Raw genomic sequence first — 23,222 nt, 5'->3', positions numbered from 1 at the left:
CCCACATCCCTGGCTGTATTACAAGAATCTAATGCCTCATGCCCTGAGGCTTAGTCTTGTCTAATAGGGGAATAGGGGGGAGGTGTCGCCATCCTCTCCCCTCCCCCACCTGTGTCCCTATAGCTATCTGTTTCCAGTGGCCTCCACAAGCTCTTCAAACACAAAGAGAACCCATGAGGGGATTGAACAGAGGACATGCTTTGTTGGGTTTTTTTTTGTTGTTGTTGTCAGTCATGGGGCTTGAACTCGTGGCCTGGGTGCTGTCCCTAAGCTCTTTAGCTCAAGGCTAGCCCTCTACCACTTTGAGCCACAGCACCACTTCTGGTTTTTCTGGTGTTTAACTAGATATTGAGAGTCCCAAGGATTTCCTTGCCTGGGCTGGCATCAAACCAAAATCCTTGGATCTCAGTCTCCTGAGTAGATAAGATTGCAGGCGTGAACCAAGGACACCAGGCTACGACAGATTCTTCTCGTTGTGTTTATTAGCTGAAGGAGGAGGAAATTTCTAACTCAGGCCCGTCATCCTAGCTACTCAGGCTGAGATCTGAGGATCACAGTTTGAAGCCAGCCCAGGCAGGAAAGTCGATGAGACTCTTAAATCCAACGAACCACCGAAAAACAAAACAAAAACTAATAGTAGAGCAGTGGCTCAAGTAGTAGAGCACCAGCTTTGAGTGGAAAATCAAGTGAGAGTGTGTGGGAGGGAAGGAGGGAGGAAGGAGAGAAGGGGGAGGACATTTCTAGCCTCCAGATCCCAGGAACAAAGGTGGGAAAGACCAGCCCAGGGAATGCCAGCCAAGCAGCATTCAGTATAGATTTGTGGATTTCCTAGGACACCAAATAAAGAACTTGAACCTCTTACCTTTGGGAAAGAATAGCCCATCTTTCTTGCAGGGATTGTATAGGCTAATTAATCCTCAACTGATCAGAGATAGCAACTGGCCCAGAGACAGGAAGGGATTTAATCAATCTCACCAAATAAGGAAAGCCCTGCTTCTACCTTTGACTGACCCGCTGATCTTACCTTGACAGGTCTCTGCTTTACCACCACACATCAGAGTCACAGCTGGATTCCTTTTCATCCATGCGAATGCTCAGATTCATTCCCCAGCGATCCAGACGGAAGAGACAGCAGGTCGGAATCCACACACACACACACAGCAGCATGTGCCAGAAGTTGGCCTCTGTCCTGAGTTCCCAAGTCTGCTCAGATCAGGGACATTACACACCCTGCAGACAAAGAGAGGAAGGCTCTGAGGTGTGCCAGGAGAGCCTGGCTGACCCGCCAGTATCTTTATCCTCAGTCCTAGGAGTTGGGGTGCACCTGGTATCCAGAATTAGTACTGGCTTTGGAGAACAATTTGAAAACTAGTGTGTGTGTGGTGGGGGGAGCAGAGGAAGGCAGTAAGAGATGGAGAAACTGGAGATACTTGTGTTCAAATCAGACAGGACCCCCCCCAGGGTGGTGCCTGTAAGAGACCCCCCCCATGTCCAGGCTTGCCCCCCCCAACCTCTCCCGCGCCCCTCCCCGGAACGAATGGCCTGGGCCCGCATAGCTGAAACCCGACGGGCCGTAGGGCCCCGCGGAGGCGGCCGGGCAGGCAGACAGCCCAGGCTCTGCGGGCTGAAACCGCCCGGAAAGCTCGGTTCAGTCGTTCATTCGTCCCGGCCCGGGGTTCGGAGCTGGCCCTGGGAGGTCCCCCCCCCGGCCCCCGCCCCCCAGCGCCCCCCCTCACCCCCGCCCCGGCCCCGGGCGCCGCCCCTGCCCTGCCCTGCCCCCTCCGGCCCGGCGATGCTGTCATCCGCGGAGCCGTCGGGTCGAGGCCAGCATGGACAGAGCTAGAGCCGGGGCAGGCCAGGCAGCCGTCCCGTGCTCGAGGCCGCGGGAGGAGCAGCGCGGAGCGGGGGCCGCGAGGCGGGCCGAGGCGCGGGGCCGCGGCGCCCAGCGGCCGCCATGGCGCTGCGGGCCCTGGTGTGCGGCGTCTGCCTGTGCGCCCTGGCGCGCGCTCAGCCGGGCCCCGAGGCCCCGGGCCCCGACCCCGGGCGCTGGCGGCAGCTGATCCGCTGGGAGAACAACGGGCAGGTGTACAGCCTGCTCAACTCGGGCGCCGAGTACCTGCCCGCCGGGGCCAGCCCGCGGGTGCTGCTGGCCGCCCCGGCCCCGGCCCCGCGCCGCAGCCCCGGGGGCCCCCGCCGACGCCAGGCCCCGGCGCTGCCCCTGCCCGGCCGCGCGGCCTCCGACACCGTGCGCGGCCAGGCGCGGCATCCGTTCGGCTTCGGCCAGGTGCCGGACAACTGGCGCGAGGTGGCCGTCGGGGACGGCTCGGGCGTGGCCCGCGCGCGCACCGCCGTCTCCCCGTCGTCCTCGGCGGCCTCGGCCTTCGCCTCCACCTTCCTCCGCCCGGCGCAGCCCTACGCGCCGCAGGCCGCCCCCTACCCGCGCGCGCCCTTCGTCGGCCACTACGAGCACTACGACCCCGCGGCGCGGGCCTACGAGCGCGGCTTCGTCTACTACCGCGGCGGGGGGGGCGGCGGCGGCCTGGGCGCGGGCGCGGCGGCCGTGGCCGCGGCCTCGGCGGGCGTCGTCTACCCGGGCCCCCCGCGCCCGCGCTACGACGACTTCGGCGGGGAGGAGCAGCCCGAGTTCCGCCCGGGGCCCGAGCGGCCGCCCTACGTGCCGGTGCCTCCGGCGGCGGCCGACGGCCTGGACCGCCGGTTCGCGCACAGCCTGTACAGCGAGCGCGCGGGCGGCGCGGACGCGGCCTTCCCGGACGCGGCCTTCCCGGACCCGGCCTCCCCGGAGGGCGGCGGCGGCGGCGTGGGTGACCCGCGCCTCGGCTGGTTCCCGCCCTTCGTCCCCGCGGCCCCCGAGGCCTACGCGGAGCCGCCCCCGGCCCGCGCGCCCGAGCCCCCGTACCTGCCGGTGCGCAGCAACCCCGACCCCACCGCCGATCGTGGCCGCCTCAGCGTGGGGACCGTCTACCGCCCAGCCCCGAACGGGGGTCCAGGTGAGTCCCGAACCCCTGACCGCGCCGGCCGGACCCGCCCCCCCCCCCACAACCCTGCCTGCGGGACGGAGAGGGGAAGGACCGGCCAGGCTCGAGGACGGGGCGGCCTTCACCCCCTAACGATGGCCTGGAGGGCCTGGGGGTGGGAAGGGGCGACACCCTCCCCTGGCACAGGTGAGCAGTTGCAGGCGAGCGCGCACCCCGGCTGGGACCTGGGCCAGGGCCCGGTGCTGTCCCCTAGCGTTCGCACTCACAGCCGGCGCTCTGCTACTGCAGCCGTTGCTCTGACTTCCAAGTTTTTGTCGGTTACGTGGAAAATAAAAGAGTCTCACGGACTTTCCTGCCTGCACTGGCCTTTGAACTCGGATCCTGGCATCCCTGCCTTCTAAGCAGCCAGGATTACAAGAGTGAGCCAGCAGCAGCCGCCATTCACTGGAACCCTGGAACCTCTCCGTTCATCCTAGTTTTGGCCCACTAGGCCAAACTCCCGGCCCCTTTTGCATTGATGTTTTTTTAGAAGTATTACCTTCAATAGTACTCGTTCTGATTCCTGGATTTTTCTGCCCCTCTCCCCCACCTCCCCCCATGCTGGTGTCACTAAGCCCTGGCCTAAGAGGTGGTTGTCTGCAGGCCTCCCTGTGGCCTTCAGGGGATGTGGTTGTGGCCTGCACAGTGGACCCCGAGTGGCTTTCCTCATGAGTCACCTTCCACACCACATAAGGCCGACTGTGGGTCTGTCCAGGGCTGGACACTGCTGGAGGCCTTTCCTCTACTATCCCAGAATCTCCCCCCTTCCCTGCTCTCTCCCTGCATCCCTGCACTCTCTCTGCTCTCTCCCTGCAATGAACTCTGCCCATCTCCTCCATTCAGGCTGCAGACAATGCCCTCTGCTCACCATTCTCACTCATATCTCCAGTTAACCACCAAAAAAAAACACAACTGGAAGCCAGGTGGTAAAGTGCTAATTATGAATGAGCAAGCGAAGGGACAGCACCCAGGCCCTAAGTTGAAGCTCCAGTTGTGGACTAGGAGTGGGGGGGGACCACATGTAGGGAGGGAAGGAGGAAGAGAGAGAGTGAGTGGTTTTCCCTATGGAGTGCTCTACTTGTGGCAGATTTTCTTAGAATGCGAGACCTCAGTGTGGGGCTCAGCCAGCAGAGCCCCACCCCTGGGCAGAGGAGAAAACCAAAGCCTCAAATGCCACAGTGCTGGCAGAGCCTGACCTGGAACTGTGTGTCTGGGCTCCATGCCAGTAGGGTTTTCAGGGCCCCTCTGTGGCCTGTGAGTTCTCAAGGAAGACAGTTGACTGGAGAGGATGGAGCCGGGGGTCTGCAGGGCGGGGGTGGTGGGGTGAGGGGTGGGAGAGGAGATGCTTGGTGCTCGGCGCACAGACTCTGGCAGTGGCCCCAGGACTTTACAGTTCATTTTGGGTCAGAGATGTTTCTCTAATTGGGTGTGGTGGTAATGCATGCCTGTCATCCGAACACTGGGGAGATTGAGGCAGAAGGAGCTCAAGTTTGAGGCCAGCCTAGGCTAATGAGTGAGTCTGAGGCTGTCTGACAAGGTACTGTTTCAGACAACAATAACAAAGAACGGTATATTTGTGTGTATATGTAATATATACACACACACATATATATATATATTACTAAACACACTCACACATTCACATACTCCTTAATTCCAGATTCATCCAGGCCTTGCCCCAGGAGCAGGAGTGGGAGGTCCCTGGATTCTCTGAGGCCTCCCCAGTCAGAGGCTAGAGCTCAGGGAGGGCTTTCTGGAGGAGCTGGAGCCCAAGCCCAGCCTGCAGAGTGCTTCTAGTGCTTCCCCCAGGCGTGAAGGGAATGGGTAGGGAGTAAGAATAGGCTTAGTTCAGAGGCTCACAGAGAGCCCAAACAGGGAACAATACTGGTTTCTGCTTGGTTAGTTGGGACCATGGAAAATCCCAGCCTGGAGAAGTCCAGACCTTGTATGTGTGATCAGGGCCCCCCGAGCCTGGTATGGGAGCCTGGGATGGATTCTCAGAGTGTGACCTCACTCTGCACACCCTGGGGTCTGAGGCCAGTGCTGGCAGCCTGCTGCTGTGTGTAGGCGTGGGTATGTCCTGGAAACACTGAACACATGTGAGCGCCACCCACGTCTCTGCCTGCCTGTCCTGGGCCCCCTGCTCCTTCTTGATGTCTTTCCTCTTCTTTCTGGAGGCTGGGACCACCCAGTGCTGCCTGCTGTATCATCAGGGGGCTAGACACAGAGTCCCAGGGAAAGGGATGACATCCTGCATCCAGCTCTTCTGACAGATCTTTGCAGACAGATCTTTGCTGCTCCCTGGGCCCCCAGGTCTGCTGTGGCCCCTGCTGTGAGCCAGCTGTCCCCTGACTCCCCCTTCTAACACTGCCACCAGGTCATCCTCTCCTTGCAGCCCCCTCACCCCCAGTCTCAGAAGACCACAGCTTTACCTCCCAAGTTCTCTCTCTTCTACCTCAAGCCTGACTCGCTGACTCTGATGAGCATAAGAAAGGACCTTGGAGTAGCCACCCTGACTGTCCTCCCCCTGCGGTCAAGCTGGCCTTGCCTGGCCTGTGTTGTCCATTCCTGACCTTGGAGAAACTAAAGGCCAGGAGAGTACTCACTGCTCTTTGTGCTTCCTCCTGAGCAGACTTCTCCCCCACACTGGAAACTTCCTTGGTTCCCCAGGGCCTCCAGGACAAGAACTGAACCTCAGCCTAGAGGCTCCTGGGCTCACCTATCCTGTCCCCCTACCCATATCTAAGGGACCAGCTACCTAGCTCACCTTCCCGTGCAGCTAGATTGCCAGGCTCCTTGGGTCTTTTTCCCTCTTGTATGGGGCATGGAGTAGCTGCAGGGATGTCCCAGAAGGGACAGAGGTAGTGACCTAAGCCATTTGCTGTCACCCAAGTGGCCTAAGAAGTTCAACTTTGCGGGGTGTCAGTGCTCAAGCTTGTCGTCCCAGCTACTCAGGAGGCTGAGATGCAAGGATCATGATTCGAAGCCAGCCTCGGCAGAAAAGATCTAAGAGATTCTTATATCCAAGTGGAGACATGGCTGAAGTGGCACCAGACTTGAGTGGCAAAGCCAAGGGATAGAGCCAGACCCTGAGTTTGAGCCCCAGGACTGCCCCATGTGCACACACACACACACATAGAAGCTCAGATCTTGGCTAGGGGCTGTAGGGAGGAGGCGGAAGTCCTGCACAACAGCTAACCCACACCTGCTTCCAATTCCTGGGCCCTGCATTCCTGCCCAGTGGAGCCCAGCCACAGCCTGGGTGGGGGCGGGAAGGGGCTCAGTCTAGGTCTCCTCCCCTGGCCCTGGCCTGCTGCCTGCCCCAGCTGCTGGACCAAGCGGCCTTTTGGTGTGGATTCCATGACAGAGAGAGGGTTGGGCTTGGTCCCCTCCTTTGCAGATTCTGCCCCACCCCAAGAAACCAGGTACTTGACCATCACCTGAATGTGAAGTCCTGAATACCACAGCAAAAGGGAATGAATGCAGCGAGACTTTGGGGCCTGTGACCTCCAAACCTTGGGGGGGCAGCCCACTGCTTCCCCACTTCCAAGGATGCCTGGAGCCTTGGGCTCACCAGACCCAATGTGAGTTGACTTTCCAAAGAAAGGGCTTAGCCTGTCATCCTAGCTACTCAGGAAGCTGAGGATTGAGGTTCAAAGCCTGCCCAAGCAGGAAAGTCAATGAGAGTCTTTATCTCCAGTGAACCACCCCAAAAACAAGCTGGAAGTGGAGCTGTGGCTCAAGTGGTAGAGCATCAGCCTTGAGCACATAAGTGTAGGGATAGCGCCCAGGCCCTGAGTTCAAGCCCCAGTATAAAACAAAAGGCAAAATGTGTGTGTGTGTGTGTGTGTAGAAGGAAAGAAAATGTCACCCAGCTTTGCTTGGCTTTTGCAGGCAGATCCCACAGCCATTCTCATGTGCCCACTGAGGGCATACAGGCGCCAGGCCCCGAGTTGGGGACCAGAAGTCTAAAGGCATACCTAATCCATCTCCACTTAGGCCCACTCTCCTGGTCTTGTCCAGTCCTCAGCTTCTGTGGTCCCCCTGGGCTAAACCACTAAAGGCCTGGGCTTCTATCCTAAAAGACCCAGGCTCCCCTCTGTGGACAGGTGGGAGCTGTGGAAGGTTCTAGACCTGCCACTTACAGCCATTACCACCCACTCGCCTGAGCTGGTAGGTTCTGCAGGCTTCCACAGCTGTGGCATCCCTGGGCTGTGCTGACAACTTAATCTTCTGATTAACCCCTTTTGTGGGGTTCAGTGCCAGCTCAGCCCTAGAGGAGGCCCTGTTTCCTCACCCCCCCACCTCCACTTAGGGGGCTGCCTGGTGGAGGGAGCTTGACACTGCCAGATCCTCAGGCCCTGCACATAGCTGACAAAGGACAGATGGCTTCCTGACGGGCTCTGTTTATGCCCCAACCCTGGCTTGAATGATTAGGGCTCCACATTCCTTGTGCCATGTTGCTGGGAGCTGAGGAAGACAGATTGCAGGGGATGACTGGACCCACAAGACAGAGGAGGCTCATGGGGTGACAGGTGAGGGGCCGGTAGCCACAGGAATGTAGACCCGGTCCCCTCCCCCGGCCAGGGAGGGAACAGATTTTTAGTGAAGCAGGAAGGACTTGGGTCAGACCGCGGGAGCATTTCCTGACTGCAGAAATATGGAGCTGGAGAGGTCAGAAAAGGGCCCAGGCTCTTGGCCAAAGTTTGGAAATGCACAAAATGTTTCCATATCCAAGTGTTTCGGGATCCATTCCACCTGGGCTCTCACGCCAGCCACTCCAAGCTCCTTGTCCTGATGGGGAAACTGAGTTTCAGAAAGGGGAAGGCAAAAGCTGGACGCTGGTGGATCCCGCCTGTCATCCAAGCATCTCAAGAGATTGAGATCTGAGGATCGAGGTTCAAAGCCAGATGGGGAATATCTGTGAAACTCTGAGCTCCAGTCAATCAGCAAAAAGCTAGAAGTGGAGGTGTGGCTCAAATGGGAAAGCACTAGCTTTGGACAATTAAAAAATAAAAAGCCACCTGAGAACAGGAGGCCCAGAGTTCAAGCCCCAGTATTGGCATCAAAAAATAAAGAAAGAAAAGAAAAAAAACGGCATGGAAATGTCAGGAGCTGATACATAAGGGTTTTATGATTGCCCTTTGTATATTTTGGGGGCGGTCCCTTTAGTTTTGATTATTTTTTCACTCAAGGCTGGTGTTCTACCACTTGAGCCACCCACATCTCCACTTGGGCTTTTGCTGGTTAATTGGAGATAAGAGTCTCACCATGGACTTTCCTGCTTTGGCTGGCTTTGAACCTCAATCCTCAGAGCTCAGCTTCCTGAGTAACTGGAATCCCAGGCACGTGCCACCAGCTCTAGTTCTAGGCCTGAGGATTGGGTGCCTGCTCAGATTCCACACACCCAGGCAGGAGTCTTGGCAGTACACACTTGGTGGCAGGCTGCTCTGAACTGACCCCTTGACTGGTGTGAATGGACCCCACAGGCCAGCCACAGGAGACTCCTCACTGCTTCAGCCCTGGATGGGGCGGGCGGGGTGGGGGGGGCAGAACCCAAGCCTGCAGGCCTGGCTGCTGACAGAGCGGGGCCCCTGGGAACGCAGCCCAGAGGAGGCCATGTTCTTTCCTGGAAAAACATACCAGCAATGGGAGGGGGCGTCTGTGATCCTGGGAATCTCAGCAGGAGGCCCAGGGGGCTGGGGTGGGGGGCCTGCTTGAACTCCAAAGGCCAGGCAGGGTTAAGACAGGGTTCCGCAGACAGCCAGGCAGAGGACATTTTTGTTTGTTCTTTGTTGTTGTTTTTTTAAGGAGGGTCAGGAAGCCCCCATAGTGGACAGAATGTAGAACAACAACAACAAATAATTATAAAATAATGGTAAGAATGAGATCATGGAAGTACAAGAAACAGCATGACTAATCTCTGGTGTCTCCACAGTGCACCAGTGCTGTCTGGGTGGTGGGACGTGTGGGCCGAGAAGGGAGAAGCCATCCCTGGCCTTGGAAGCTAGGCCAGGCCCCCCCCCTGCCCCCAGGACTGGGCAGCGTGTGATGAGGATCAGGGCTCAGCATGGGGCCAGGGTCCAGGCTCAGTATGTGACCAGGATCAGGGCTCTGGACCAGGCCTGAATCGGAGGCTGGGTTTATCATCCTCATTGGCCTCTGTGCCCCTGGCCTCTGGCTCTTCCATCTTCCTGGCTTGTAGAGTCCACTTAGGAAACAGCCTGGAGAGGAAGGGTCAGCCAGCTGTGCCTGGGGTTTGAGGGGAGCAGACTGACTGGTGCTGGCCAATGGGTCCCATGAGACTGTCCCCTCCCCTTCCTATAGGTGAAGGGCTCAGTGCCTCTCCTCTCCCCACCCCTCCTGGAGGGGTCTCAGGGAGCCAGAAGGCAGGGCGGACGGGCTCCCAGCTGGCTTGAGGAAATGAGGGCAGACATTCCTGGGGGCTCAAGTAATAGCCCTGGGCTGGCCAAAATGGGGCCATCTCATCCTCACCCACCCTCTGCTCCAGGCTTCCTCGGGGCTCCAGATGGGGCGGGGGTCACCCTGCTGCCTGGCCCAGGCCCCCAGAAAGCGACCGCTCCCCCTCCCCACCCCCCACTCCCACATAACACACAAGAAGGAGAGCAGAGCAGCCTCTGGGCATGCCGAGGCAAAATGTGGGTTCAAGGTCTGGAGAGCAGACTTCCCTTCCTCTGTGTCCTCCTCTGCTGCTGCTTTAAGCTGGGGACGAAGAGGTGCAGGGGGTGGGGTGGGTCTGGAACCCTTCCTTTCCCCCATTCCTAGCCCCCCAAGAGCAGAGGGCTTCAAAGAAGTAGACAATCTTAGAAGCTTGTTTCATTGTTTGTCTGACAGGACCCTCAAGAGAAGGGGATTTGGAGACCTCAGCTCACTTTTCTTTCCCTCCCTACCTCCCTCCTTTGCTTCCTTCCCCTCAGTCCCTCCCCCACCTCCACGTTCCTTCTGTTTGTGCCAGTCCTGGGGTTTGTACTCAGGGCCTGAGTGCTGTCTCTGAGTTTTTTTTTCCTCAAGGCTAGTGCTTAGATTTTTCCTGCCCTGGGCTGGCTTTAAACCACGCTCCTCAGCTCTCAGCCTCTTTCGTGACTGTTATTCCCACCCGAGGAGCGGGCGTGTGACACCTGCAGACGCTGGTTCTGACTCCTGTGCAGTAGGGCAGGGGCGACCCCAGCTCCCACCTCGCCTGCAGAACAAGTCCCTGCCATACCTTCCTACCCACGGACACCCACCCGGTGTGTGCCAGGCTTGAGCCTGGGGCTGTGCTGGTGATCCAGGAGAATGGTGGTTCCAGAGGAGGGAAGGACGCGGGGAGCCTCTGCCAGGAACCATCTCCCCTTCCCAACTCCAGACTCTGCCACCATGGCTGCCACCCTACAGAGCTGACGACATGATCCTCTACCCTGAGCCCAGGCCCCACTGAGCATGGCTCGGTTGTTTGGGGCAGGGGTGGGGGAGTCACGGGGTGTCAGCGACGGCCGGCCTGACTCACTCGGTGCCGTTGCCATTTTGTTCCTCGGCGCAGGACTTCCTGACTTAGTTCCAGACCCCAACTACGTGCAGGCGTCCACCTACGTGCAGAGGGCTCACCTGTACTCCCTGCGCTGTGCTGCCGAAGAGAAGTGTCTGGCTAGGTAAGGAGTGGGGGGCAGCGCTGGGGAACCCCAAAAGCAGCATATGGGCCAGCTACACAGCCTGCACCCTGTATAGCCCCAGCTCGCTGCCCTGGAACGCTCTCATCTGTGAGCTCTGCTGCTCCTTGCTTAGACGTGTGGGGTCTCGACGCCTTCTGAGCAGAGGACACAAGGTCACAGTCTGTAGCTACGTTAACACCAGGTTCAAAGAAACTTATTATTTTCTTTTTAGGTGGGGTGTGTGTGAGGTATTAGGGTTTGAACTTAAGACCTGGTACCTGCTGGGCAGATGCTCTATCACTTGAGCCACACCTCTAGCCCAGCTTTTTTTTATTTTTTAACTGATGATTTTTGGAGCTGGATTCCTGCCCTGACTGGCCTCTGAACACAAGCCTCCAGATCTCAGGCTCCTGAGTAGCTAGGACAATGGGTGTGAGACACCAGCACCTGGCTGAAAGCATCTATTGTTTTTTTTTCCTTTTTGCCTAACTTTAAAAAAAGAAAGAAAGGGGTGGGAGTTTGGCCTAGTGGTAGAGTGCTTGCCTGCACGACGACCCAGGTTCGATTCCTCGGTACCACATGCATAGAAAAAAGCCAGAAGTGGTGCTGAGGCTCAAGTGGTAGAGCTCTAGCCTTGAGAAAGTCCAAGGACAGTGCTCAGGCCCTGAGCTCAAGCCCAGGACTGGCAAAAAAAAAAAAGAAAGAAAGTTTGAAGTCTCTGTACTTCTACCTTTCTTTTTTTCTTTTGTTGGTCCTGGGGCAGGCTTGAACTCAGAGCCTGGGCACTGTCCCTGAGCCTCTCTGTGCTCAAAGCGAGTGTTCTACCAATTGAGCCACACCGCCACTTCCAGCTTTTTGGAGATCAAGGGTCTCATAGACTTTCCTGCACGGGCTGGATTTGAACAACCACAGTCCCCCAGATCTTAGCCTCCTAAGTAGCCAGGGTTCCAGGCACAAAGCACAGGCTTCTGACTCATTCCGAAGGCTTTTAAGTCAAAGCCCCTCTTTCCGGAGCACCCTTAGTTCCAGACCAGTGGAAGTGGGGGGGGGCCTCTGCCCCCTGTCCCTGACCCAAAAGAACAGCTCCTCATACAGACATCAGTGGCCAAACCAAGCAAGCAGGACTGGGGTGAGAGCCAGGACACATGGTTCAGCCGCTGGGGCTGAACAAGGTCAAGGAGGGAGGGGGCCTCCTTGCAGGCCCAGGCATGGGGAGACGGGGTGTGGGGCCAGCCATGAGAGGGGCTACCCAGATATTCTCCAGCGAGGGTCACAGGCCTGGCCAGGCCCGCGTGGGGCTGGGATCTGCTCCAGGTCTCCCTGTGAGCCTGGGGCTGCGTGCAGACAGCCTGCGCAGAGACCTCACTGGTTCCCACGAGGGCAGGGCAGGAGTTAACCAAGAAAAGGAGGACCAGACGCAGAGGTCAGGCCTCCCCCCAGACGAGGCCCTGCGTCTTGGCAGACAGATCTGCCTGCTGTCCAGACAGATTCAGAGAAATCTAATCCCCATGTCTGCTGCGGCCTCACGGCCCAGACCTGAATCAGACCAGCCAGGACAGCTGTCACCCATTGTCTCGGAAACCGGGCTGCAGCCAGGCCTCCAGCCTGTGTCTCCTCTCCCCTCCCCTCCCCTCTCCCCTTCCCACAAGACCTGCCTCCCTTGGATCATGAGGTACGTGGGTGAACTGTGGGCAGGAGACCCAGGCTCCTGAAAAGAAGAGGCAGGTTGCTGGCCTTGAAGCCAAGCCATCAGGAAGAGGTGGCCCAGTCACCTGGAAGCAGTGAGGACCACGGAGTCAGGGTTCTCAGTGGAGCAATCTGGACAGACTTCCTGGAGGAGGTGGCACATCACCAGGGTACTGCCTCTAGAAAGACTCCACATGTAGGCCCAGGAGCCACACAGCACAGGGTCCTGAGGAATTGGTGAGGGGGTCGGGGGCAGGCAGGGCCTGGTGTGGCTGTGCTGAGTCTCTGGGCCTGCCCCGCAGCACTGCCTATGCCCCAGAGGCCACCGACTACGACCTGCGAGTGCTGCTACGCTTTCCCCAGCGAGTGAAGAACCAGGGCTCGGCTGACTTCCTGCCTCACCGCCCACGCCACACCTGGGAGTGGCACAGCTGTCACCAGTGAGTGGGGTGGGGCGGGGGCGGGGGACCCCAGAGGCGGCGTTGTCCTGGGCGACAGTGGGCACAGGGCCTCCCTCCCTTCCCCCCACCCCTGCAGACATTACCACAGCATGGACGAATTCAGCCATTACGACCTCCTGGACGCGGCCACGGGCATGAAGGTGGCAGAGGGGCACAAGGCCAGCTTCTGCCTGGAGGACAGCACCTGTGACTTCGGGAACCTCAAGCGCTATGCGTGCACGTCACACACACAGGTGGGCACCGCTGATGGGCAAGGCGTCAGCTCTGCCAGGCTGGGACCAGTAGGTGCTGGTTGCCCAGGGTCTCTACCAGAGGGCCCAGCAGTTGTCCATTGTCCATCCCCATCCACCCGTCCTTCAGCCTGTCTAAACAACCATTTTGTCTTCTTTGTTTTGATACCAGTCCTGGGACTTGAACTCAGGGCCTGGGTGCTGTCCCTGAGCTCTTCAGCTCAAGGCTAACGCTTGAGCCACAGCGCCACTTCCGGTTTTCTGGTGGTTCACTGAAGATAAGAGTCTCACTGATTTTCTTTCCCGGGCTGACTTTGAACTGTGATCCTCAGATCTCAGCCTCCTGAGTAGCTGAGATGACAGGCGTGAGCTTCTGACACCTGGCACCTATCTCTCTTTTGGTTTTTGGAGGACAAAGGCTTAAACTCAGGGCTTTGCACTTGCTGGGCAGTTTGCTCTATGCCTGGAGCCACATCCCAGTCCCTTTTGCTTTTATTTATCCATTTTCATTGATATGTGTGTGTGTGTGTGTGTGTGTGTGTGTGTGTGTGTTTCCAGGGTCGGTCTTGCTCTACGATCTTTCCAGGCTCACAGCTGTATACTGTCCTGCCTGACTTACTGCTTGAGATGGAGGCTTGCTAAGTCTTCTCCTGAGCTGGCCTCCATCCTCGGGCCTCCTGAGTAGCTGGGGTTATAGACACGAGCCACCACTCTCTGTTCTGTCTTTTCATCCATCTCTCTCCCTCTGTTGTTTCTGCCTCTGCATCTCTGTCTTTCTCCGTCTCTGTCTCTGTCTCCTTCTCCATTAGAGAGAAAATTCAAGGACATGAGCTTGAGCGTTTGTTCTTCCACCTGTGTTTTGTTTTCAAGATAACTTTTCCTGGCCTGCCTTCACCGTCCCCTTTGCCTCCTTGGTAGCTGGGCTTACTGGTGTGTGCTATCATGCCTGGCCTTCCCATCCAGGCTTCCTGGAGTCTCTCCCTCATCCCTCCCTCCAGCTTCCCCACAGCACCTGGAAGGGCCTGGGGCAGGAAGGAGGAATGGGGGGGTAGGCTCGAGGCTCAGTGGGGGGGAGGGAGGTGACTGAGGAACCCTGGTTTCTTGTCTCCGTTGCCAGGGCCTGAGCCCGGGCTGCTATGACACCTACAACGCAGACATCGATTGCCAGTGGATCGATATCACCGATGTGCAGCCAGGCAACTACATCCTCAAGGTGAGCCTGGGTCCTGCCCCCTCCCTGAGCCCCAACATCACAGGGGTTCACAACCAAAGCCCCCTGGAAGCAGTGACTCCTGCCTGAATCCCAGCCACTCGGGAGGCTGAGAGCTGAGGATCACAGCTCAAAGCCAGCCGAGGCAGGAAGGCCCATGAGACATATCTCCAATGACTCACCAGAAAACCAGGAGTGGCGCTGTGGCTGCAAGTGGAGGAGCGCTAACCTTGAGCTTGAGAGCTCAGGAACAGCGCCCAGGCCTTGAGTTCAAACCCTGCAACCAACAAGAAAAGGAAAGAAGAGGGAAAGAGAAATGTACAAATGAGAGAAAAAGAAGAAAGAACTGGAAAGAAACGGGAAGAGGGTTAACTCCATACAGCCAGCCCGGCATGCCTGTGTAATCTCAGCCTCTCCTGGGTACAGCCCATCCCCATGACAGGCCAGGGCCAAACCTTACATGTGTTTAGGGAATAAGGTTCGATTCTTCTAAGCATCTCGGGCTCCTCAGTAGCCAGGCTCACAGGCGGCAGTGGAGGCTCGCCACATCTTTGTGGACTCCTCACGTGGCCTCTCCTCTCCCTGTGCCTGTCTCTGTTTCTCTCCTCCAGGTGCACGTGAACCCCAAATACATTGTTCTGGAGTCTGACTTCACCAACAACGTGGTGAGGTGTAATATCCACTACACCGGCCGCTACGTTTCCACGACCAACTGTAAAATCGTTCAGTAAGTGGCAGCTTACAGCCTTCCAGGCCTGGGCGGCACGGGGCACCACCAGAAATGACCATCTCCGGGGGGGGGGAGGGTGTCACACTGATGACCCTGTGTTGGGCCAAGTTCTGCAAAAACAGCCTTGTCAGCCAGCTCCCTGTCCAGGGCTGGTGGTAGACCCGCAGGGCGCGGCCTGGATCTGGGACCTGACACTACGGGGCCCGGGGATGTGTCAAGTGTGTGTGTGTGTGTGTGTGTGTACGCTCAGGGAGCCACAGTGCTACTCCCAGTTTTCTGACGTTTCCTTGGTGAGCAGGCTCTCCACGACTTTCCTGCCTGGGCTGGCTTCCAACAGAGATCGCCAGATCTCAGCCTCCTGAGCGGCTGGGATGGCAGGCGTGAGCCGCTGGGCCGGCTCCAGCAGCTTTTCTTAATGATCGCCAGACGCTGGCCTGAGAGGCAAGGATGAGGCCTGAGCGGCCTGAGGTCAGCTCTCAGAATCCCGCAGCTGAGGCCCCTATCAGGTGGTCCAGAACCTCCGATCCTGCTCGGAACCAGCCATTAGCCGTCCCAAGCTTCTCCAATGAAACAGCAAAAAGCTGGAAGTGGAGGTCTGCCTCAAGGGGTAGAGTGCTAACTTTGAGAAAGCTCAGGGACAGTGCCCAGGCCCCGAGTTCAAGACCCAGGACTGGCAAAAAAAAAAAAAAAAAGAAAAGGAGGAGAGACCTGGTGGGGCTGAAGGAGGCTGAGAGCCTTCTCCCTCGTCTTTATGCTCCCGAAGGAGGTACTGCAGACGCTGAGGTCTCCTCTCCCCCATTCCTTCCTTCCTTCCCATTGCTCTTTATTTTATTTTTTCCCCAGTCCTGGGCTTGAGCTCAGGGCCTGAGCGCTGTCCTTGGACTTTTCTCAAGACTAGAGCTCTACCACTTGAGCCTCAGCACCACTTCCGGCTTTTTTCTATGTATGTGGTACCGAGGAATCGAACCCGGGTCTTCATGCATGCTAGGCAAGCAGTCTACCACTAGGCCAAACTCCTGGGCCCCCATTGCTCTTTATGCAAGTGCTTGCAAGGATTCTTGTGTTATTAGCGTGTCGCCATGACCTGGCCTGTATCTTTCCAACCAGTTTCTGAAGAAGAAGAAAACAAAAAACAACAACAAGGAACTGGGCCTGGGATTTGGGGTGGGTGGGGTGGGGGGAGCCCCCCCCCCCCGTGAAGCTGGACTGAACACCCGGCCCTCTGCATTCCAGAGGGAGGGGGACTCTACCTGCTCTCCCTCCCAGGGGCACAGTGACCTACTCTATACTCACCTTGACCACCCTCTCTCTCTCTCTCTAGATCCTGAAATGTAAGGGGCAGCCATGCCCTGTACCCCATGAAGAACTCCACCACGGAGCCCAGCCCCGCCCCCACCAAATACACCCCAAGAGCAGCAGACTCCCGCCTCCCTGCCGGCCTCAGGGAGTTCCTTGGGGACTGAGGCCACAGCCTTACTTTGTACTTAACTTCCTCTACAGCGTTGAGTGGTTGTTGGATTTTATAATTATGTGCGTGTGTGTGTGTGTGTGTGTGTGTGTGTGTGTGTGTGTGTGTGTATTTGGCCATCCCGCACAGCAGGAATGCCCAGGTCTGGACTGAATAAAACCAAGTTTTTCTAACTCTGGGGCTCTGCCTGCTCACAGTTGGTTGGGGCTGGCTCGGGGAGGCAGCCAGAGGCTCAGCCATGTCCTGTGGGTCTCCTCTGCGGCTGGAAGGACAGAGGGGAGCAGAGGCTCGGCCTGGCCCTCAGTGTGGCTCCCTGCCCACATCCTGGCCGGGCCCCAGGGCTTGTCTGGCAGAGAAGAGGGTAGAGGATGAACGAGATGGAAGCAGGAAGGAAAACCCCATCTCTGAGCCATCAGGCATGCTACTGGGGCTGCTTAGGGGGCTGGGGTCACCCTGATGAGTGAGGGCATCAGGGAGGGGCTGGGGCTCACTGGAGGACACGGGGTGCCAGGTGTGCTGGGCAGGCAGGTGGCCAGCAAAGTGGCCCGAAAGAGGCCCCAGCCTTGGCTGAAGTAGCCCTCACCATAGCTCAGCCTCCATGCGTGTCCCAGATGCAAGTGAGGTGCCGGGCTGTGCCCCCAGTCGCCCCAGACTCCCTGTGTGGCCTGCGTAATCACGCAGGTCCTCAGGAAGGGCCTGGGGTACTTCTCAGAGACTGGTAAGAAAGCTTGCAGTCTGGTTGGCCAGAGATGCAGATTCGGCCAAGGCAAAGCCTCTGGAAGGAAGCCCCAGAGAGCCTGGCACTGCTGCAGACCGCTCTCCTGGTGCCACAGCGGCCCCTGCCGGCCACAGGAGGTCACTGTAGGCACCGGGGAAGGAGACCAGGCTCCTCCTTCAGGTCACCTCCTCCTGTTCCTGGACAGCGTGGTAAGGTGCCAGGCACGGGTGGCTCACGCCCGTAACCCCCAGCAGTCAAAGTCAGTCTGGCCCTGGGACTTTTATCTTGAATGAGCCACCCAAAAGCTGGAAGTGAATCTGTGGTTCAAGTGGTAGAACACCAGAGGTGAGGGAGAAAGCTAGGGGAGGCCCCGGGTTCAAGACTCAGTTACACCACAAAAAGAAACCCCAAAGCCATCTGGTTCTCCTTAGATAGTAGCTCTGGGCCAGGCTCTGCCTGGGCCGCAGGGCAGAGCCAGTCCTCATGCTATGGAGTGAAGGACTTTTCTGCCCAGGCTTTCCTTCACTGGCATCCAGCCACAGAGTGTGCGTGTGTGTGCATGTGTGTGAGACAGAGAGTGCACATGTACACGCGTGCACACACACACACGGAAGTCCAGTACTGGGGCTTGAACTCCAGCCCCATGCCGATCTGTCTGGGCTGACTTCATATCTACTTTTTGAAAAGTATTAACTCATGTGGCCAGACCAGCTTCTCGAGTAACCACGTGCACAGACATCAGCTAGCCTGCTCGGTCATCATTGTCCAGTGTGGTTCACTTGAGGAGAAGTAACCCGGTTCTGGAGTACTACTTGCCTTCTCATGGCCCACCTGTGCTGTGGGCCTCACTTCCAGGAAGCCCCCTCTGATTGACGCTTTAGGTGAGGGCTGAGCCCTTGAGGCCAGGACTCCGCCTCCCCCTAGTGCCGCACCACCTCCCTGGAGGATGACCCTGATGAGGACAAGGACTAAACTACTAGCCAGGCTGGCTACAGGCCCAGCCTCACTTCCCTGGCCAAGTGAGGTTGATCCCCCCAGAGGCCCTCACAGAACCTCGGGGAGAATGAGCTGTTTCAGGATCCCCGGTGACGATGCGATCTCCAGGTGCAGGGCAGCCTTGCTGACAGCCTGAGTGAGTGAACAGCGTGTAAGACCCAGGCTTTGGACAGGGCTGTGGCCAGTGGAGCCAAGAGAGAGAGTCTTGCACCAGGGAAGGGCCCAGAGGGTGAGCAGAGGGTACGACAGTGTGAGAACCTCTGGAGTGACCCCCAGACCTGGGGAAAGACTTACAGGAGGGATGAGCAGGGAGCCATGCTGGAGCTGGCTTGCAGTCACCAGTGTGGGAAGGAGCCCCGCCCCACCCAGCAGATGGTGGAAGACCCAGCTCTGGACAGGAACTCTGTACCCCAACTCCACGCCACTCTGCACCTGCCCAAGGCTGGCCTTGGCAGAGGAAGGGAAGTTCACACACACACACAAGCACGCACGCACACAGTCTGCCCAGTGCCCCCAGGCCAGGTCTCAGTGCCCAGTTCCAGTGTAAACAAACTTCACATTTATTTGCCCCTCTGGAGAGACACGTGAACAGCCAGTCCCGGGACCCAGCTCTGTCAGGCATGCAGGACGAGCTGGGGATGTGGTCGGGAGCTGCAGGCCTGCTGAGCCACGTCCTCCCCTGCCGGGAGGGCCTAACACATATGCTCCCCATCCACCCCGGAGCGCAGAACACACGCACCCCATCCACCCTGGAGCACAGGGCAGGCGCTCTCCATCTGCCCGAAGTGCAGGCCTCAGCCAGGCACAATCACACAGGCTGCCGTTTCAGTGACCTGGCTCACACACGCCACTCTGGGTGGCCAGCTCAGGAACTGTCGCTGAGCTGGGCACAGGTCCAGAGATCCCCCTGGGTGCAAAGCCAAGCACAGCACAGCCTCTGGCCTCTCCCAGCCTCCATCCACAGCCTCCTGGCCAGGCCTCCCAACTTCTTCGAGCCTCAATCTTTCCCAGTGCAGACCAACACCTCCTCCAAGAAGCCCCCCGGGGCTTGGCAGGCTATGCCTGGCTGGACCATCCTGGTGTCAGCTAAGGCTGCTACTTGAGGGCCCTGAGGACAGCTTCCAGCTTCATGACCACAGCCAGGTCGCCCTTCACCTTCAGCCGCCCGTTCATGTAGGCCCCCAGGGGCCGCAGCTCCCTGCTCAGCAGCGCCCGCAGGTCCGCCTCCGCCATCTCTACCACCACATCAGGGATGCCAGCTGGCATGCCCCGTCCTGCACTGCCTCGCCCTGTGAGGGGAAAGAAAAACGATGAAAACTGGTGCTGTCATCCCAGGTACCCAGGAGACTGACATCTCAGGATCACAGTCTGTGAGCCTCTTAGCTCCAATGAACCAGCCAAAAGTCAGAAGTGTAGGTGTGGTTCAAGTGACTGCGCACCAGTCTTGAGCAGAAAAGCCAGGCAAGAGTGTGAGGACCTAAGGATTCAGACTGTGTTCAAGTCACTGACTGTGACCATTGGTGCCTGCTTGTAAATCTGGAAATGGGGCAGATAATAGTTCTTAAATGACATCACTCACAAAAAAAGTGCTCCCCCAGAGCCTGCCCCTGAGTCCCGCTTGGCAAGGGCTGTTGGCACAGGAGGTTGGCTGCCTCAGTTACCCTGCTGGTGGCAGGTAAGGTCTGACCCCAGCCAGGTGCAGGAGCCCAGTGGTGGGGCTGTGTTGGGGGGGGGGGGGGGCGCACCTGCGGTGAGGTCCAGAAAGTAGGTGCTCTGGTTGCCATCGGGCAGGATGACGTTGAACTGGTAGCAGGCTCCGACCTGGCTGACCAGGGCCTCGGACAGGAGGGGCTGCAGGGCGGTCAGCAGCCCCTCGGCCACGGGCTGCTCGAGGCTGGGCCCCACACCACTGCAAGGGGCCAGCGCTTCCACTTCACTGAGCATCTCCAGGGTGTCTTGGGTGGCTGCAGGGAGGCAGGAGGCCAGAGCTCAGGGCTGAGGGCCTCCTGTGGCCGTTTCTTCACAGCTTCCTAAGCTAGGATGGGATACACCCCCCCCCCAAATTTCCAGCCTACACCCCCAAGCCGTGTGTCCCACTCCAGCCTGGGACGGCTGCTCTCCCAGAGGCCGCCAGGAAGGAGCCTGGACAGTGCACGGCCATGCTGCGTGCACAAGGCTGCCGGACCAGGCCAGGGCGCGGCTGACCGACCCAGAGGATCGAGGTCCACGTGCCGCGTGGGCCTCCCCGCTGCTCACCGGGCCCGGGCTGCGGGGCGCCTGCCGCCCCCGGGTTCCAGGCTCCGCCCAGCAAGTGGAGGGCCAGCTGCTGGAGGGCGCTGTCCAGGCCGGGCCCCGCCGGGCCGTCCTGGGGCGGCTGCAGCACGGCTTCCACCACCAGCTCCACCCGGTCCACCTCCAGTCCCCAGGCCCGGGTCACGTCGTTCATCTCCAGCTGGAGAAAACACAGGTCGGGGAGGGGCCTTCGGGCGGGCCACTGCGAGCATGCGCGGACCGGAGACGACGGGCAACTACTCAGAGCATGCGCGGACCCGAGAGACCGGAAGCGGCCCTCGGGGCTCCGAGCATGGCCCCTGCACGTGCCGGAGACCCAGAATCCACCAGGCGCAGGCCCGGGCCCCGGAAGGGAGCCTGCGCGGAGGGGAGACGCCGAGGGCGAGGAGGACGCTGAGCGCATGCGTGGATGGGAGAGACAGGAAGTAGGGGCGGCCGCAGGGGGCGGCCGCAGGGGGCATGCGCGGGCCGGAGGCCGGACGTGGCCGTCGGGCGCCCGCACGTGCCAAGCCCCGCGGGAAGGCGGAGGAGCCCCGCAGGCCCCTGCCCGGCCCCTGCCCGGCCCCGACCTCCGCCTACCAGGAGCTGGTCGCTGATCTTGAGCCTCTCCATCTGGATCTCGGGCAGCGGCCGCCGGAGAAGGGCCTTGGTCATGGCGTTCTGGGCCGTCATGCGGGTGGCCGCGTTCAGGTCCTTCACGGCCAGCACCGACAGCACCGGGTCCCAGATGCGGAACTGCACGTCGGCCCCCACGGACAGCACGGCCCCGTCCTGGGAGGTCAGCTGTGGGGCAGGGGCAGGAGGCGGGGAGGACGGGCCCAGCCCCCCCCTCCCCCCCCCCCCCCCGGCCCGCCCAGTGACCAGGCGCCTGGCTCATGCCTGGCGTCCCCGCCACCCAGGAGGCCGAGGCCTGAGGATCTCCCTTAGAAGCCAGCCTGCGGTGGGAAAGTCCGTGAGACTCCTGTCTCGAATGAACTGCCAGAAAAGCCAGAGGCGGCGGCGCGGCCTAGAGGAAAGCTCGGGGACGGCGCCCAGGCTCTGAGTTTAAGTCCCAGGACTGGCACACATCCCACCCCCAAGAAAAAAAAAAGGTGTCTCTAAGTAGCTGGGGTCCGGTGTGAGGGGCCTCCATTCCCAACTGCCTTCTCTTCCCCCCACCCGACCCACTGAGATAGCTGCTGGCAGGACGAGGTCCCAGCACTTGTGCTTATTGTGTAAACTCCATCCTAAGGTGTCTGGGTGGCTGCAGGAAGGCCCCACGGTGCCCCTCAAGGCACCAGGCACCCCTCACCTTGCAAGGAGGGACGTTGAAGGCTCGTGTCCGCAGATCTACTCTCTGAGAGCAGTCGATGAAGGGCAACAGTAAAACCATGCCAGGCCCCTGTGGGGGGCGGATCCGGCCCAGACGGAACACCACCATCCGCTCATAGGTGGGAACGACCTGCCCGTGGGGGATGAAGAGAAGAGCTGGAGGCCGGGTGGCCCAGGTCAGTGCCACCTGCCCTCCTGCCTGGTCCCCTGGGTCACAGGCAGGTACCCCAGCCCGTTTTTAGATGAGAAAGGCTCAGGGAGGGTCTCAGAAATCACACAGCATGTAGGCAAATCAGGCCGAATATGAATGCAGTTTCTAGATGATTCCCTAGAGCCTGTGTCTCCCTGGCTTCCTCTCTGTGGCCTGTAGCTACACGGGACTCATGCCAGGAGCGTGCCAGGGCACTGTCTGCTGCTGTATTTGTCAGAGGAGAGGCTGGGCTGCTTTGCCTGCACCTGAAAAAAAGGGCTCTGCCAATTTCCTGGAGCCCTTCAAGAAGCCCTTATGTCCACGTTGTGTTATGAAGACTGTATCCAGGGATACAGATGTTTAATAAGAGACTCATTTCTTATTACTAGCTCCCCTGGATGACCTTGGACAAGTCTGGGCCTGTTTGCTCATCTGAAAAATGGGTATGAGCGACCCTTTCCCTTGTCCATTCTTTTGGGACAGGAGGAGGTTGTCTACCATGAGGTCCTATTTCTCCAGGGGGGGTAGTGCCAGCCTTACCTTCAGGGCAAACCAGCCAGAAACAGGGAAGGTGATCAAGAGCAGCAAAAAGCCCAGGAAACTGATGATGCCATGGCAGAAACAGGAGGACCAGCTCTGGGGTGAGTCTGGGGAGTCAAAAGAACAGAGGGCATCACAGGGTGCAGCCACTGCACCAGAGAAGCCAGCAGTCCTTAAACTCATGAGGGGGTCAACTCCTGCTGGGAAGAGAAGATGGGTAAAGTGCTGAGCTGAATGCTGCTGGCACAACCTATTCTCTCTCAAGCCCCCAAAAGTGTGTATTCCAGAGATTATTATAATGCCTCAGTCTGTGGAAGACAGCATTCATTGGTCACAAGTAGGAGCCACAGACTTAGGATATCCACACCCAAATGCCTGGGTGCACCTGTTATTTTAGCTATTTAGAAGTCTGAGATCTGAGGAACTTGGTTCAAAGCCAGCCAGGGCAGCAAAGTCCCGGTGGGACTCTTATCTCCAGTTAACCACTCAAAATCATAGGTGGTGCTATGGCTCAAAGTGGTAGAGCACGAGCCGTAAAAGAAAGAGCTCAGGAACAGCATCCAGGCCCTGACTCCAAGCCCCACGTGGACAACAAAACAAAACAAAACAAAAACAAAAACAAAAAAACACTAAATGCCCTAAGAACTATCAAAACTAAATTTTCAAGCCTGTTGTAGTGGCATATGACTGTAATCCCAGCACTAAA

At 58.6% G+C, this 23,222-nt stretch overlaps 2 protein-coding genes across 3 annotated transcripts in view; one reads left to right on the top strand and one right to left on the bottom strand.

Annotated features, from left to right (window-relative positions):
* The first annotated feature begins 1,686 nt into the window (after positions 1–1,686).
* On the top strand, positions 1,687–15,002 carry Loxl1 (lysyl oxidase like 1). The gene is made up of 6 exons (XM_090321479.1): positions 1,687–3,008; positions 10,576–10,684; positions 12,673–12,810; positions 12,908–13,064; positions 14,179–14,274; positions 14,883–15,002. Exons 1-6 carry the CDS (start codon positions 1,955–1,957, stop codon positions 15,000–15,002), a joined length of 1,674 nt encoding a protein of 557 aa, XP_090177605.1. The 5' UTR covers positions 1,687–1,954.
* Positions 15,003–18,726: 3,724 nt separating this feature from the next.
* The window catches only part of Stoml1 (stomatin like 1), a 6,317-nt gene continuing 1,821 nt past the window's right edge, over positions 18,727–23,222 (bottom strand). For both annotated transcript variants that reach the window (XM_090321708.1, XM_090321707.1), the window contains exons 2-7: positions 22,517–22,623; positions 21,767–21,916; positions 21,055–21,258; positions 20,440–20,635; positions 19,929–20,147; positions 18,727–19,472 (exon numbers count right to left, since the gene is read on the bottom strand). In XM_090321708.1, coding sequence (XP_090177834.1) covers positions 19,279–19,472; positions 19,929–20,147; positions 20,440–20,635; positions 21,055–21,258; positions 21,767–21,895 — 942 coding nt within the window. In that variant the 5' untranslated portion in view covers positions 21,896–21,916; positions 22,517–22,623 and the 3' untranslated portion in view covers positions 18,727–19,278. The remainder of the gene's footprint in view (positions 19,473–19,928; positions 20,148–20,439; positions 20,636–21,054; positions 21,259–21,766; positions 21,917–22,516; positions 22,624–23,222) is intronic.

This window comes from Megascapheus bottae, chromosome 30 (genome assembly GCF_031878675.1).
Source record: "Megascapheus bottae isolate mThoBot1 chromosome 30, mThoBot2.hap1, whole genome shotgun sequence".
In the NCBI taxonomy this organism is placed as follows: Eukaryota; Metazoa; Chordata; class Mammalia; order Rodentia; family Geomyidae; genus Megascapheus; species Megascapheus bottae.
This window is presented reverse-complemented; position numbering and strand designations above follow the sequence as displayed.